The 15,088-nt window shown below is 48.5% G+C and overlaps 1 protein-coding gene across 1 annotated transcript in view; it reads right to left on the reverse strand.

Moving 5' to 3' along the window:
* Nucleotides 1-15,088, reverse strand: part of SH3PXD2B (SH3 and PX domains 2B) — a gene marked incomplete at its 5' end in the record, with an annotated part of 59,472 nt that overhangs the window by 29,345 nt on the left and 15,039 nt on the right. The window contains one exon of the mRNA XM_010180808.1: nt 9,786-9,861. Within this exon, the coding sequence (XP_010179110.1) occupies nt 9,786-9,861 (76 nt within the window). The remainder of the gene's footprint in view (nt 1-9,785; nt 9,862-15,088) is intronic.

Here is a 15,088-nt window from a genome sequence, read left to right on the forward strand (position 1 = left end):
ACAACCAAATACCAACACACCCTTTTTGCAAGCAACATGAGAACAAGGGAAAAGCACTCTGGAGAGGCACACAGCCCTTCTCTGCACCGTGGCTCGCTTCAACCCCTACAGTGAGCCTTTGCAGCACCCATGGCACTGCTGAAACCAGAGGCTGGATGCCACCAAGCTACCCAAGAACAGGACGTGTTAATCACGCTTATCACAATTTTGAAGCCAGGGCTGGCTCACCCCCCCACTTCTCCTTGACTTATCCATGATCTGGAATGTGCATGACTTGTGCAGCCCTGCCAATGCATTTTTTAAGCAGAGATGAACGAAGCCAACCCAACTTTAGCTTGCAAGGAGCATGAATCAGAACTTTATGGCGGAGCCAAATCTCCTGCTGGGCTCAGTGAATGCAGGATGCCTTCGAAGCTGGGCTGTCCAAGGGAACGGAGAGCAATCATGCGCAATGCGAGCTCTGCTCTTGCCCTCCAGTGAAATGCAAAGGGTCAGGCCAGCTCACACCAGAAGGGTTACTTCTCATTTATGTCCTGCTGACAGCGAGGGGCTGAGACATTCATGGTGGAAACGCTCTGCTTTGAAATGCATTCCTTCTCACAGCCTGCCAGAGCCAAGTCTGGCAGTCTTCATGATACAGTGAAAAAAAAATACCCTTTTATTCAATCTGTCTTTTAGATTTTGAGCGTGAATAGCCTGGGAACACAAAAGTTGTCTGGAAAGACTAGGAGCAACAACCAGGTCGGAGTTCCTTTCCTTGCCTATAGCAATTATTTTTCCATCAGACAAACAAATGATCAACAGTTTTCCCTTCTTACCAGCAATCACAGCATATTTGCTGTATAGATTTCTATTTGAATGATGATTTTTAAAAGATGAATGGATCACAATAGCTTTTTTGGCAAATATAAGGAATAGCTGCTTTGGTTTTATGTCTGCCAAAATGAAATCACTGATGGGTGGGTACATTATAAACGCCTGAAATAATAAGCTCTGGGTGTGCAAATATTTAAATGTTTAACAAACAGATGCTAGTGAATAATAATAAATAGACTATAGTTTTGGGGAATAAATACATCACAAGTGATCTTAAATTAGCCCAGGCACAGAACATATGAAACAGAAGGAAACACAGCTCCTCTCTTCATTTGCTCTAGAGCTAGTATTTTTCAACAAGGAAGTTTATTTTCTAACAGAAAGTTGGTTTTTAATCAAAATGTCTAATTAACATAATTGCAGACCCTTCAGTGCTGCCAAATACAGCTACATTAATCCTTGACTTGAAAGGCAAGAGAGAGCACGAAACCACTTCATCCTGAAAGGGAAAGATGGGCAACTTGCTGGGTCAATGAGATGCAACATTTTCCTGGGCACATTTTCCTTAGACTGTATCTGCAAAATGGAAGTAACAGTGCTGCCCACTGGGGCTTTTCACATCGCCAAAGACCACATAATGCAACAGAAACGCATGACGTTATTCATCTCACATCTGCACCCCTCACTGCTGTAGCTGCAGGGAACACAGGGAAGGCAATGGTGCCTATCACCCACACCTTGTTCAAACTGTTCTCTGCTTTACACTTTTTTTGGCTGCCTCCAGGAGCTTGTAATGACTTTCAGCCTGGTACTGAGTTACTGCCCTGGTAATGGTCCTGGTGGATGCTCTTCCTCCTGCCCACAGCAGATACTCCTTCATGCTGAAGGAGAGAAGGCTTAGGATCAGCTCCTCTAGATCCTAAAGGAAACACATGGCAAAGAAACGGGCAGATGGGCCAAGGCAAGAGGGAAGTTAAGTCTGATGACTCCATTTGATAGTTGCTGTCCTGGCCTCTCCCAACAAGCAGCCGGACACACAGGTACTGTGCAGAGACGGGCTGGGTCGCTGGCCCAGCTTTGGCACAGTGTAACCTAGCTCCAGGCAAAGGTAAGCCCTGCAGAACAGTGAGAAGAAACATTTGCAAAGGAAGACGCCAGCAGAAAAGAGGGGAAGGTCTCTGGGGTTTGATTTTCTCTGGTGAAGTTCCCCAGTGTTCCCTCAGTAAATGTGCAGCATGAGAGCCACAGAGTGACAGCAAAGGAGGAGCAATCTCAGCTGCCTTCATTGGACCTAACAAGAGCAAGGACAGCCTTGATTTGGTTCGGATCCTTGACTTCTGGATGCCTGCAAACTCAGCAAACTTTGCTCCAATATGGAAAACACAACTACCACCATCTTTACCTTTTGTTTAGGAACATTCTTTGGCAAGACTCATTTTAGTCCTAACATACTTACAGCCGTGCTCTTGCCCTCAATCGCAGTGTCAGCATGAAGAATAGAAAGGGGAAAGCACATGAAGGAAGGCACTTCTGCACATCTTGCTGCTTAGTGAGGTTTTCCATCAGCTGGTAAGGTTGGTGCTGTGCAGCTCCTCACTCTTGCCACAACTCAAGCACTCAGAAGTGATTAGATTTTCTTATTTATATATGTAACGTTATGCATGAGCAATCAGAGCAATGAGTCTCCCTCCCTGCTAGCACAAGTCACTACACACGGAAGTGTGGTGAAATACACTGTCCTTTCCACACACAAACAAAGGTATGAGTAGACTGAACATTTATCACTTGAGAATGTGTCAACTAAGTTGATTTTGGAAAAAGAAGACAGAGATAAGGCACCACTACAGAGTGGCTGCCCTGGCAAGTCTCCCTGCACAAGGAGAAGTCCCCAGACTCCCAGACATGCTTACCTGCTTTATCTGGATCTTCAAAACCTGGTAATACTTGCAGCAAAAAAGTGGTGCCTCTGAGGAGGACAACAGCTCAGTATACAAGTTACAATTTAGAAAGTGTTATTTCTTCAGCTGAATATACAGCACACTAGTGAATACATTTATGAAGTGCTACATTACATTAATGTAACTGTAGTTGCACTAAAGTATTACATGTGCTTTGCTTGCTATACATTTGTTACCCCCTTTCCCAGCAGCAGTTAAGTGCTTTGCAAGCATCTGCTCTTTAAGCATAACCTGGCAACATTATTCTCCATCTCCATCTTTTTGACTGGAGAAGTCTGACCAGCACAACCCATCCTTTAAAGTTAGAGAGAATAAAACTGAAAGGGAGAGAGCTGAAATATCTGCAGCTTCTTAAAAATCAAAGCAAAGCCTGTCTGTGCTAACCTTCAGTGCAGAACTGTGTGGATGTTCCCTGTCTACATCTCTCTGACTATACCAGATACCATGCTTCACACACTCATTGGCTGGTTAGAGCTGCTGGGGGGAACTGAACAATGCAGAACAGATTATTATTGTAGGGTTGCCTTGGAGTAACAAGGATTAGTTTAATTTTAAAAAGAAAAAAAAGGTAAGTTGCCATAAATGTTTACAACACTGGGTCATCAGAGTCAAAATTTAATTTCACCACCCAAAAATAATAAAAGTATCCAGCTTTTTATGCAGCGCCTTCTAGAAATCACTGAGTGCTTTATACACAACATGAAAGGAGCCAGGGCAGGTGTAGGACCTCTGCCGCAGTGCTGTGCAGAAGACCCCAGCCATTTCCTGTCCCCACGAACACCCCGGGAAAGGGGCAGGACACGAGCAGCAGCCCTCGGCAGAGGATTTACCACGGCGAGGAACCCCCAAGGGCAAGTGATGCTGCTTCTCACCCTGCTGCTCTTCCCCAGCCCTCCCAGCCCCATGAAGGAGCAGCACCGTGCCCTTCTCGGCACTGAGCTGACACTTGGGCTGTGGCCAAAGCCAGTTCTGCTCTTCAGAGACTGTGTCCAAGCACCTACCCAAAGAAAAGACAAATCCAAGAGTAACAAAGCAGCAGCAGCCACATCTCTGGCTCCCCTTGCCGACTTGAGCATTTGTTTACTTATCTTATCTCCTTATTGACCCTGGTTTGTTTTTACAGACAAGCAAATATCAGTACAGGCGCTTCAGCACTGGAGGCACCAGCTGGTTCTCAGAGGGGGACTGGGGAAAGGGGAAACCTAACAAAAAAGATCCCAGCCTAACACAAAGCCAACCTCTGGCCACATCTGAAGGATTTCTGAGGCAGAAGCAAGCACCTTGCTTCCCCAGCCAGGCAGTGGAAGGGAGGAGCGGGGAAGATCTTGCAAGTCTGGAAACATGGCTGTTGGCACTCTGGCCTGCTTTTCTCTACCCCTGCCCGACTCCTTCCCTCCCTCCCCTTTTGATCTGCTGGCACCATCGGCTCAGCTCTGGTGTTCGCTGTGTCCCAGTGTTTCTGTTTCCTTCCTTTCACTGCCTTGAGCTCTGGGTTGACAGGAGGGAGCTGGTGATGTTCTTTCCCTGCCAGGAGGGAAGTCTGGAAAACCACAGTGCCCTTGATGCTGTTTCGAGACTCCATCAGTCAGTGGACAGAGCTCACAACCTTCTGGGATGTGATGCTCCCCAGTTAGAAAGCCCTATGTCCTACCAACACAGCTGCGCTCCTCCTTTCTTCCTTTCTTCTGTGGGAACACTCCTCTCCCTCCACCACTGCTACTAATTTCCAACCACCATGGCCAAGGGTCCACCACGCATTAGCAGGAGTTCATCCAACGTAATGGATAAGCAGCAAATCCACACAGTGCATCCTTGTGAACCTCATGCCAGCCAGCACTGTCCCACAGCAGCTGTTGTCCCAACTGTCCCACCCCAGGGAGAGCTTTCCTGTACACCACTGGTGTGTCATCCCTGCAGGGCATGAGCTCTGTCCCAAGCAGTAGAGCTGGTCTCAACCAGAGGAGCTCCACTGAAGATGCTCTGTCTGCCCACCCTCCTCCAGTGTCAGAAAACTTCTGCTCTCCCAGGACTGGAAGAAACCCCCTTTTGTGGCTCAAGGCTTCCTTGCTTTGTCTGATTGACCGAGAGCAAAGGGTGCAGCAGCAGCTCCGGAGGGGGGGGATGCAAAATGATGCATGCAACACGGCCCCCACTGCCTCAGCCATTCATCAAGGACTACAGAGTGTCAGGGGAGAGCTTGGGGAAAAGGCTGATAAGGAATTTGGATCTCCAGCCGTCTGAGATAAAGCAGGCAGGCCAAAACAGGGGTTAATCTCTCCAAACAGGTAGGGCTCTGCAAAGTCTTCCCTCCCATGTGAATCTTCCAGGCAGAGCTGAAGTTATACTGGGGAGGAAGGAGCTGAAAAAAAACCAAGACAGAGGCATTTCAACCAGCAAAATGGCTGAGGCTCCTCTTGAGCCAAAGGCTGCTACTGGATCCCCAGCAAGCTGGAGGGACAGAGAACCTGAAGCAGTCACTGGGCCGATCACAGCTGCGAACCAAGCCAGGTATTTCAAGAGTGGAAAACCATCTGTGCCTCTTGCTTTACCCTGAAGGACTCCCCTCACTCTTGCCCCACCTCATAGTCTCGGAAAGAATTCACTTCTCTGCACCTTTCAAATCACATCCAGATTTTCTCTGGCACTGGTTCCAAACTCACTTCAAAAAAGGCAGCCCCAAATGTACACATAATTAGTTCCAGCCCACAGAGCAGCCAGTTACGTGGGCTATTCTGAGGATGGGGAAGCAGGCGTGGGAGATGGTGTCTCAAGCAGCTCTGCACTTAGCATCTGTCTGGCAAAGTCCTGCACTATGCGTATATCCTGGCAAAAAGGAGAGGGACCAGCAGTGCCTCGGGGGCTGTCCTGGGTATAGCATAAGCATGGAGTCCCATATGTTGTGAAATGAAGCCAAATTAAACAGTGCCCCTATCAAGACAGCCTCTTCCACTCTCAGAGTTTGAGATCCTGCTGCAGCAGGAGTAAAACATTCCCAAGGTCATTGCTTCTATGGCCTAAAGTGCCACGCAGTGGAGAAAAACTAAGGTAGGTTGTTTAAAGACAGCTCAAAGGTCAGAAGCAGAGCAACTGCTCCAGCACAGCACTCAGCCTGGGGTAATCCTGTCTGCACATCAGCAGGCTTGGCTGAAAACCTACAGAAAAGGCAACTGTGCTGATTATGGGCCGCAAGCTAGTGTGGGACTGTCCACAGAATAGTGCTACAGGAGAGATGCCCATCTTGCCAGAGCAGAAAATAGTAATTAGGACCATTGTCTCATCTCCAGCGCTGATGAAGATGCAACAGGACTGGGTAAAGTCAGGTACTGCAGCAGGAAAACGGATTAGTTGTCCTCCATCTCCTTCACAGGACCTTTGTGGGGAACTATTGCCATCCCCACAGCTGTTCTGGGAGAAAAGCCCCAAAGCATGAGGGCAGCACTGATGCCCGCGCTGAGCAGGTTGGGAAGGGAGTAGAAAGGAGGTGTCATTCTGCTTTTGAAAATGATCTCACTGATCGTTCTCCTCCTCCCTTCTTGGGAGTTCACTATTGTCCGTAGCTAAAGCTTCCTAAAAAGCAATTCTACAGCCAAAGTTAGCTCAGCGTCAGGCAACCCCTCCTTGCTGAGGCTCACGTTTCCAGCGAAGCAGCCTGGCCAGGATTTGCTCCAGGCCACTCGGGCTGTACGAAGTTTGGAAGGCTCTGCTCTCCTTATAAAAGCTGTTTCCTGAACGATCTGGCACAGCCCTTACACAGCAGGCCCAACTGAGCTCATTTGTTTTCTTAGTTCATTCTTTCCTGGGGGTCTCCATACCATCATGTCCCAGCCAACAAACACGTAACCCTTGGTGTGGATGGAGCTGCCCAGTGTGACGTTCCCCAGCCGGGCAGTGATGGGTCTCTCCTCCCTCGACAGCTGCTCCTGACTCTGCTCCAAAGACCGCAGCCAATGCCGTGCATGGGCTGGATGCCACCAGTGCTGTTTCGAGGGGCCATCCTCAGCACCACATGAAAACGAGCAGGCTATGCTGGTCGCTCAAAGTCGGCAGATGTAGCCAAGAGTCCACTTCAAATTCCCCTATATGGCAGCAGAGGCTTTTCGGGCACGGTGCAGGAGAACTGCAACGTCCTGCCAGGGAAAACCAGACGCCACCAAGCTGTGCTACAGGATGAATGTGGTGCCAACAACCGGGAAGGGACAACCTCTGGCCCCAAACCTCAAGTGCAATTGCTCTGCTCCACTTAGGAGGACCCAGTTTTATGACTCCACTTCAGAAGAGCTGAGTGAGCTGAAGGACTTGTACTTACAAGAGCCTCTCCTGATACCATCAGAAACCTTCAAAGACCAAAAGTCTCTAGAAATTTCCAAGAAGTCAAATCCTCAAAGCAAACGTCAACAAAACAAAGCAATGCAAAGCAAACAGAGTTCCTTTGGGCTGGATGTTGTAACTACGGAGTAATCACAGAACTCAATTCCCACTCCAGGAAACCAGCCTGACGAACAAACCCAGATGGCACCTTTTCAGGTCATGGTGGTGACCCAGAGTTTGGGACACTTAAGGATTTGCTAAGAAAGCCGGAGCTGCAGCAGATACAGGCTCACAGGAGACATTTTTGAGAATTGCAGTGCCCGCTATGTCTAAGGTTACTTTACAACGGGCTTCCCAGAAAGCAGTGTACTTTCAGTAAGCCACTGGAGCCAAATCTCCACTGGTAATGAAATTCAGATGCTAAAAACATTGCTCAAAATGGGACTGGGAGCAAACTACAGTACTCACAGAAGGTGAACATAATCAAAACCCTAGCAAGTCTAAGCATACTTAGAGACACATTTTGCAGAGAAAGAGACCCAGGCTCTTTGCACCAAGCTCATCTGGATGGCACCCTTAAGCAGACAAAGTTTGGGTTCAGCTGTAAGTAACAAAACCCATGTCCATCCCAAACTGGGAAGGCCATGAACTGCTCCAGAAAGCATCACTTAGCACAGCCAGCAACTATTAAAAGAGCCTTCCCTAAATGAAGTCCTCTTTCACAAGCAGACACAGCTTCTCACTAGGGAGGTATGGCTCATCGTCCTGTTCTGGAGAAAGCCACCACCAGCTCCTGACCGCTCCACAATGCACAGCAAAGGCAGGAAGGTGAAGGCAACATGATTCCCACTTCTTAATAACACAACCTTCCTGAAGCAAGAGGACTTCTGAAACTGCCCCATGAGGACAAGCAGATGCAAGGTTATCTGTCCTTCCAGTGGCTACCTCCTGCTCAGAGGTAGGACACCATCCTGTGCTGGGAACTTCTTACCACAACCATACCTTGTCCTGTGCTGGCACCTGAAAGTACCAGTGGTAAAGCTACTGGTGCCAGCTGCTACACATCAATGGTCTCTCTCTTCTTAGCTATTGCAAGCCACTGCAGAAATTAAATGTTAAGAAAAATTTCTGGGAGAAGGACGGGTTAGCTGATTTCCAAGTCAGCATGTGACTACCTCTGAAAACAGTATTATTTAACACGTTACAAAAAGGGGAACAGAGCAAAAGTACAAATGTCTATGCAAAAGACACACACAGATGCACAAGTTCCTCTAGCAGATGGTGATCCTAACTCCCCAAAACTGGCTTCTTACACAAAAGCCAGGCTTTATTTTCCAGCAACTTCAACTCTCTTTTTCCTCCATTGGAAATCCCAGTGACATGTCTCTTAGCAAAGGGAAACTATTTCAACACCAAGAAGAAGAAACAAATATCGATGAGTGTGCTGCGAGAAGCGGTGCTCTGACCAGGCTTCCCAAGCACGATTGCTGTCTTCCAAAAATAGCAGCAGTTTGGTGGGAATTTTCTGCAAGTAGAGCATGGCCAAACCATATGTTCAATTTTTCCAAGTTATGCCCTTTGCCAGTTTGGCTTCCACTTTTTCTCCCCACTCCTTGCTGGCAGGAGTACTTGTGCAGCAAGGGCTCTTCTGCTGTATTAATGTCAGGTGTGCTTTGCTTTTGCTGATGTTACAATGCAAGGACAAGCCAGAATCACAAATCTCTCTATGGGAAACCCAGACAAGATTCTCTTGCTCAGAAAGGGGCATGAATGGTTTTATTCATGTCAGTCAGAGAAAAGTAAAGTCCACTAAATGCCTTACTAGAAAAGCCAGGAGGCAAAGCACAGCACAAAGGACTGCACTGAACAGACCTGACAGTCACTGGAAGCGATTATGGTACCGTGACATTTGTAAATATGCCCATTAGTTACTTGGGGGTGTGGGTAAAGACAACTCTGTGGTCAAAGCCATTAGCTATGGGTGCACAAAAGACCCCCAGGCCCCACTCAGGCTGGTTATTTTTTTGCAAGGCACATTTAGGGTTCTTTTTTTCCCTCATAGCAGCAGCAGCAAAGGGCAGTCACAAGCAACCCCCCGCACCACAAGGTTTACCACAGACCGCTGCATCTGCTTCTCGGGCACACAAACACTCAGCTGGGCTGGCAGGGCACACGTCGTGCCACAGAAATCCTGTCATTAGGCAACAGGTCCCAAACATTGTAGGTGGAAGCCAAGGCTGTCAATCAGCTTGATTTAACATGTGGGATTCAGTTGTTTATTTCCTTCTCACTTGATGGCCCTTTGAGTTGCATGGGACAGGAAAAACAGCATCTAAGCAGTTCCTGGGGAGCCTCACACCACACTCAGCCCAGTGCTGTGCCCCTTCCAAAAACAAGCAGGCTGCTGTGGGGGTTGCTCCTGGCAGAAGCTGTGCAAGTGGGGTTGCCTAGCTGAAGTCCTCCTTCTACTGGAAACTAATGACTTCTGGAGGGAGAGAGAATGACTGCAGGGTTTAACACTTGCTGGGCACATTGCTAACAAATACAGATGTTTTAATGGACACGGTACAGGCCAAGAACTTGCTATTGCTCAGATGGTTCAGGAGATAAAAGCTAAAGCACGTGTATGCTCATATACAGACCGGGAAAAAGCTCCTGCCATGTCAAAACCAGCATGGATTTTCCTGGAGCCCATCCACCTACCTGGGAGAAAGGGGATGATCCTTTGCTTAGGGTCCTTCTGTCCTCCTTCCATTGGAAACTTGTCCAGCATTTGCATCTAGAAAAGGAAATGCAAGAGTGGTGATTAAAGTCAGTGATTAACTTGCACAACACAAGGCTACTCTCCCAAGGAGGAGGTGAAGCTCATTCTCCAAACCACCAAGGTCCTGAGACATTGTACACAGCATCATCAGCCAGAGTATGGTGCAGCTCTAAGGAAAGCACATCCAAAGCAGCCCAGAAGCACAAGACGGTTGCATCATTTCCACTGTTTTCAAGACATTTCTCACCACTGATGTTTCTTATCACTATCATTCTGCTCAACACGGGTGATTTATGTAACCTGCATTTCTGCAAGCATTAAGTTTCATCCTGATGGAACTTAGAAACTAGATCTCAGAAACTCCTCAAAAAAAGGCATAATTTAAGCTTATTAGCTCAAACATAGCACAGCACTGACACAGTTCCTGGACTACCACTGACTTGGACTCACAGCATCAACTCATGTTTGCCTGCAAAAGGCCATAAAGTTATATGTCAGGTTTGGGGAACGCTTTGTGCTACACAGGCTTTGAGGGATGAATGTTTTATGGGATCTTCAGCACTAAACAAATAATTTCCTGACTGATGCAACTGCACTTAGTGCGTTTAGTCAGCAAAGAGCAGCGATAACCCTGCTCTTGCTGGGTGCCTGCACTGGCACCTCAGCACATGCACAAAACTTCCTTGCAGCTGCTATGATGCTTAATATCGATGCTCGGATACTCCACCACTCGGATACTCCCTCCTTTGGAAGAAAAGGGAGGCAGATGCAAACTTTCCCTGGTTTTCTCTGGAGCATAGATCTGAGCTCTGTCTCCCATCACCTGAAGAGCTCCCTCATCCCCAGGGTGTTTGAAATGGGTCTTGCCCTCTCCTGTTGGAGCTATCTCACTCTGCATAAATAACAAAGCACTTATGGAAGCACTGGAGACAACCTGCCCAGGAAGTGTCCTGAGCACCTATGAAGTCTAAACAGCCACTCTCCTCTGGCACAATTAATATTTAAAGTATTTAATGCACAGAGGAAACTATGCAACTGCTCCACCATGTAACATCGGGAGCCCCTTCACCATAGGGAGCCCATACAAGGCCAAACTCCAGGGTCCTGATGCCCCTTGGGGATGTGCCTACCTGGCTCCCTGCTTTTCATGGCTCTTGTTCTTTGGCATCTATTTTTCCACATGCTTTTTACAGGAGGTCTCTGCTCCCCAGCTAAGGTCTAGACTCCTCTGCTGCTAAGCACCTTGTTTAAAGCACTGCAATGCTAAACCTAATTTTTTTTTTGCTGATGTAACCCTCTGCATATGCAATACTAACATTTTTTCCTTAGATCTCAAACACAGTAAGATAAAATTCTTGAGGTTTGGTGAAGGGGGGGCAGAAGGAAGGAGGTATTTTTGTTACATTTTGAGAATGTAACACTCCCAACACTTCCAAAGACAACAGGAAAACCAAAAGAAGCTCTCAAATATTCTCTTCAAAATGCAAACAAGACAACTCAAAGCCAGGATGGCACTAAGCACAAATGGACCCTGTTTACAGCTCCTCATTGAAAAAAAAAGAAAAGGAACCAAAACCAAAACCCTAAAGGGTTTACAACAAAGAAAATTACTCCAGACTCAGCAATAGCCGGGGACTGTGGTGACGTTACCAGCAGCCACAAAGCGAGCCCAAGCGCAGCCAAGGGAGGACTCGCCTCCGCAAGGCACTGCAGGCTCCCAGGGCAGCACCACCACTTCCCCAGCCTCTGTGGGCACACACGCAATGGCCTCCTGCTCTTCCCTCAATCCACAAAAATAAATGATGACTCCACATTCCCGTTACCCTGTAAAACACCCGTGTTGTGCCTCCGTGGAGAGGTGCCTCTGGCCCTGCTCTTCCTGTTGGGAAGAGCTCAGGAAAGCTTGTAACTGGCAAAGGCTGAGCAAAACAAGTCGCAAGTGCCACACATCTGACTGCTGTTAAGCAACGCAATACTTGAGTCATTGGAAGCTTTCCTCTCCTCTCATTTTTGAACGCGAGCTGAGGATCTCTCTCTCCCAGGAGCAATGAGAGCCTCCAAGGCACAAACGGTGCAAGCTGTGTTTTGTCCCGTACGCACGTGCCTGGGCTGTGCCTCTGGCCCGATCTGCTCCCAGCCATGTGATCCCACCAAGCCTGGCCAAAACTTCAACCCAGAACTTCTCCATTTCCTTTTGTTTGACCGAAAGTGCCTCTCGCAGCAGCCGCTCAGTGAGCAGCCTGGGGACTCTCTCCCTGCAGCCACCCTGCTCCCCTCCAGCCCAGCCCGGAGCTACCGGCATCACGCCAGCCTGAACAGATGGACCATGCACCACCTGCCATAGGTCGGTACCATTATATTTGTGTATTTACAAGCTGCTACCTCTTCTCTTGCAGAAAAAGAGGTTGCAAGGTGCCTGGAGCATCCTCCAGCATGCACAGAGAGAGAAGAAGGTGGGGAAGGAGCAAGGCAGAGAGGTCAGTCTCATGGATCGCACCCAGCCTGGCTGCCACATCATGCAGCTCCAGAGAAGGCAGCAGCAAACACCACTTCATCAGTTTTACTAGGCCTGAGCCTGTGGTTGAAGAAAAAGCTAAAAACCTACTCCAAGGAAAACAACCTCAGCGCCGGCTGTAACCACGGCAGGCAGTCTGCGTTTGCAAGATGCAAGAGCACACGTCTACAGAAATCCAGTCCATGGGTCATGGGCTGACGGTTCATCTGTCGCACTACGTGCTGTAAAGCTGCAGCAAGGAAAAACATGGAGTAGCGATGGGAAAAGGTCAGCTCCAGCGCCAAGAGATGCTCCAGAGATGCGGAGGAAGCCAGCTGGCAGGTCTCTAGTTTTGAGGCTCCCTGTATCCATGCTCCTGCTGATTCTGCAGGCATGGCTTGTTACAGTGCTTTAACCAAGGAGAGCAGGCACAGCCCTGGAAAAGGGATGGAAAAATGATAAAAGTGCAGCAAACCCACAAGCCCTGCGGGAGGGATGCACAATAAGGAGATGGTCTGCAGAAATGGAGTCACGCCAGGCAGAGCAGAGCAGGTTTCCTGGGACAGCATCCTTCTCCCCAGCCTCAGCAGGGAAATGCACTCCCCTGCGGGCAAGGAACTGTGGAAGGGAGGCAGCTGGCACTGGGAGACTCCCGCACATCATCTCAGCAGCAAAGCTCCAAAGATGACTGCTTACATCACATTTCCAGAAGGGAGGACTTGCCTGGCCATCCAAGAGCCTAGGGAAAGGGGGAGATGGAGCGGGAGAGAGGCAGAAACACACAGCCCCTCAGAGCGCAGCCATCCCTGCTGAGCATGGGAGAGCACAGAGAGGCCAAGTCTGGCTCTCAGCAATGCACTCAGCCAGGTCGGGAAAAAAACAAAGGAAAACAGAAACAATAACCCCATTATTCCTCCCCTTCCAAGATGATTTTTAAGTATTTGTGACAGCATCTTAAAAAAAAAATGGAGCAGATGCCATTTAAAGCATTTTGGTGTGCTTTTATTATGCAGAAAGCTGTTGTCTCACACTTTTCACGGATTCCTTTGCAGCAGGGAGGGTGACCACAAGGCTGCCAGGCCCTGCCTCCCTAAGCCAGGCCCGGGGCAGGATCTGACCCACAGCGGGGCTCCCCACAATAGCACAGCAGGATAAGGCATGTTTATCCACATGTACCTCCACCAACAATTTATCTTATCAATTAGCTGTTTTTCTTATTAACTCAGAAATGTCTGTGCAGTGAGTCTGTGTGCATGGTGGGAGCCCACTGTCCCCATGGCCGAGCCATCCATTAACAGGGCAGGCGATAGCAGGGCCACCCAGGGAGAGGGAGCCTTTCAAAAGCAGCTTTGTATTAACAGCTAACACATTGGCAGACAGCTTCTTCATTAACAGGAAACTCGTCAGATAATACCCTAATTGAATCAATTAAGAGTGCTGCAGGCTACAGGGGATCCCACGGAGAGGGCAATGTATGTGCTCAGCAGTATTCCCAGGAAACAGAGCATTCAGGGAGAGCTTTGTTCAAGTAAGAGCCGATGAAGTGATGCCAGAGGGATACAACATGAACTGATGTGGTGATGCCAGGGGGACACACCACGAAACGGCATGATGCCAGGGGCATAAACCATGAAATTATGTGATGCTAGGGGGATACACCACGAAATGGTGCGATGCCAGGGGGATGCACCATGAAATGACATGATGCCAGGGGGCTATGACTGCTGGAGGAGCAGGGGCCCAGATGTAACAGCCTGTGAGGGTGCCCTATTGCTTCCCAGCTGGAATCAAACTCTGAGAAGTCTCTGCAAAAAAACCCCAAAAAAACCTCAAGCCAAATGCCAGTAGGTAATAAGGTGTGTCATCATCACTTTGCTTCTTTTCCTCTGCTTTCCACAATAAAGTGGAAAAGTTTTCCCCTTTAAAATATAAAGGTGAGAAAAAATATATTATTTTTCATTTAAATCTGATCTGGTGGAAAGAAAAATGTCAGGGGAAATGGTAAACACAGACATCCTGCATTCCCCCAATAATGATGAACCAGAAGGGCACGGGCAGCAAGTCCTCTGCAGCCAGAGGACTGCGGGATTTGCTTTTGACAAGCTGCTCTAACGCCCTGGCTTTCCATTACTGAGCATCAGGGCTTGCGTGGCACGTACCAGGGCTGCAGAGAACGCCAGTCTTTGCCAACTTATGGAGGGGATGGTGGTGCACATCACTGAGCAGCAAGATGCACCAGCATGAGCTGAGGCTGATGAAATACCCAGGCGAGGAGAGCAAACTCTTCCACTCTTGCACAAAACCAGGAGCTGATGGCAGAGCCAGGCCATGAACCGTAATCACAGGCACGGGGTGAGGAAAGTTCCTCCTTCTCTTATCAACAGGATTTGCTTTGCCTGCATGACGAAGGTTCAGTGTAAAACCATATTCCTTCTCCTTGGTCTAGCAAGCGAGAGCTGACCTAAGCCATGCCTCCACCAGACACATCTGTTATCCAGAGCAGAGAAGTCAGCTTTTGACACCACCCGAAGGGAAAAGGAAAAAAGAAAAAAAAAAAAGAGTTCAACAAAAGGCTTCAGAGTCTGTCTGAGTGCACGGCAGCAGAATCACAGGAGACTCTTTGTGAGAGCAACAGCCTCCCTGCTGAGAGAAGGCAGCAGCTTGCCATGGGGGAAGGATGGGTCCGAGCCAAGCCTGCTCTCATCCCACACTCCCAAACTCTCCGTTGGCCCCATCACTTGTGAGGGC

Source organism: Mesitornis unicolor, unplaced genomic scaffold, assembly GCF_000695765.1.
Source record: "Mesitornis unicolor isolate BGI_N332 unplaced genomic scaffold, ASM69576v1 scaffold1823, whole genome shotgun sequence".
Classification (NCBI taxonomy): domain Eukaryota; kingdom Metazoa; phylum Chordata; class Aves; order Mesitornithiformes; family Mesitornithidae; genus Mesitornis; species Mesitornis unicolor.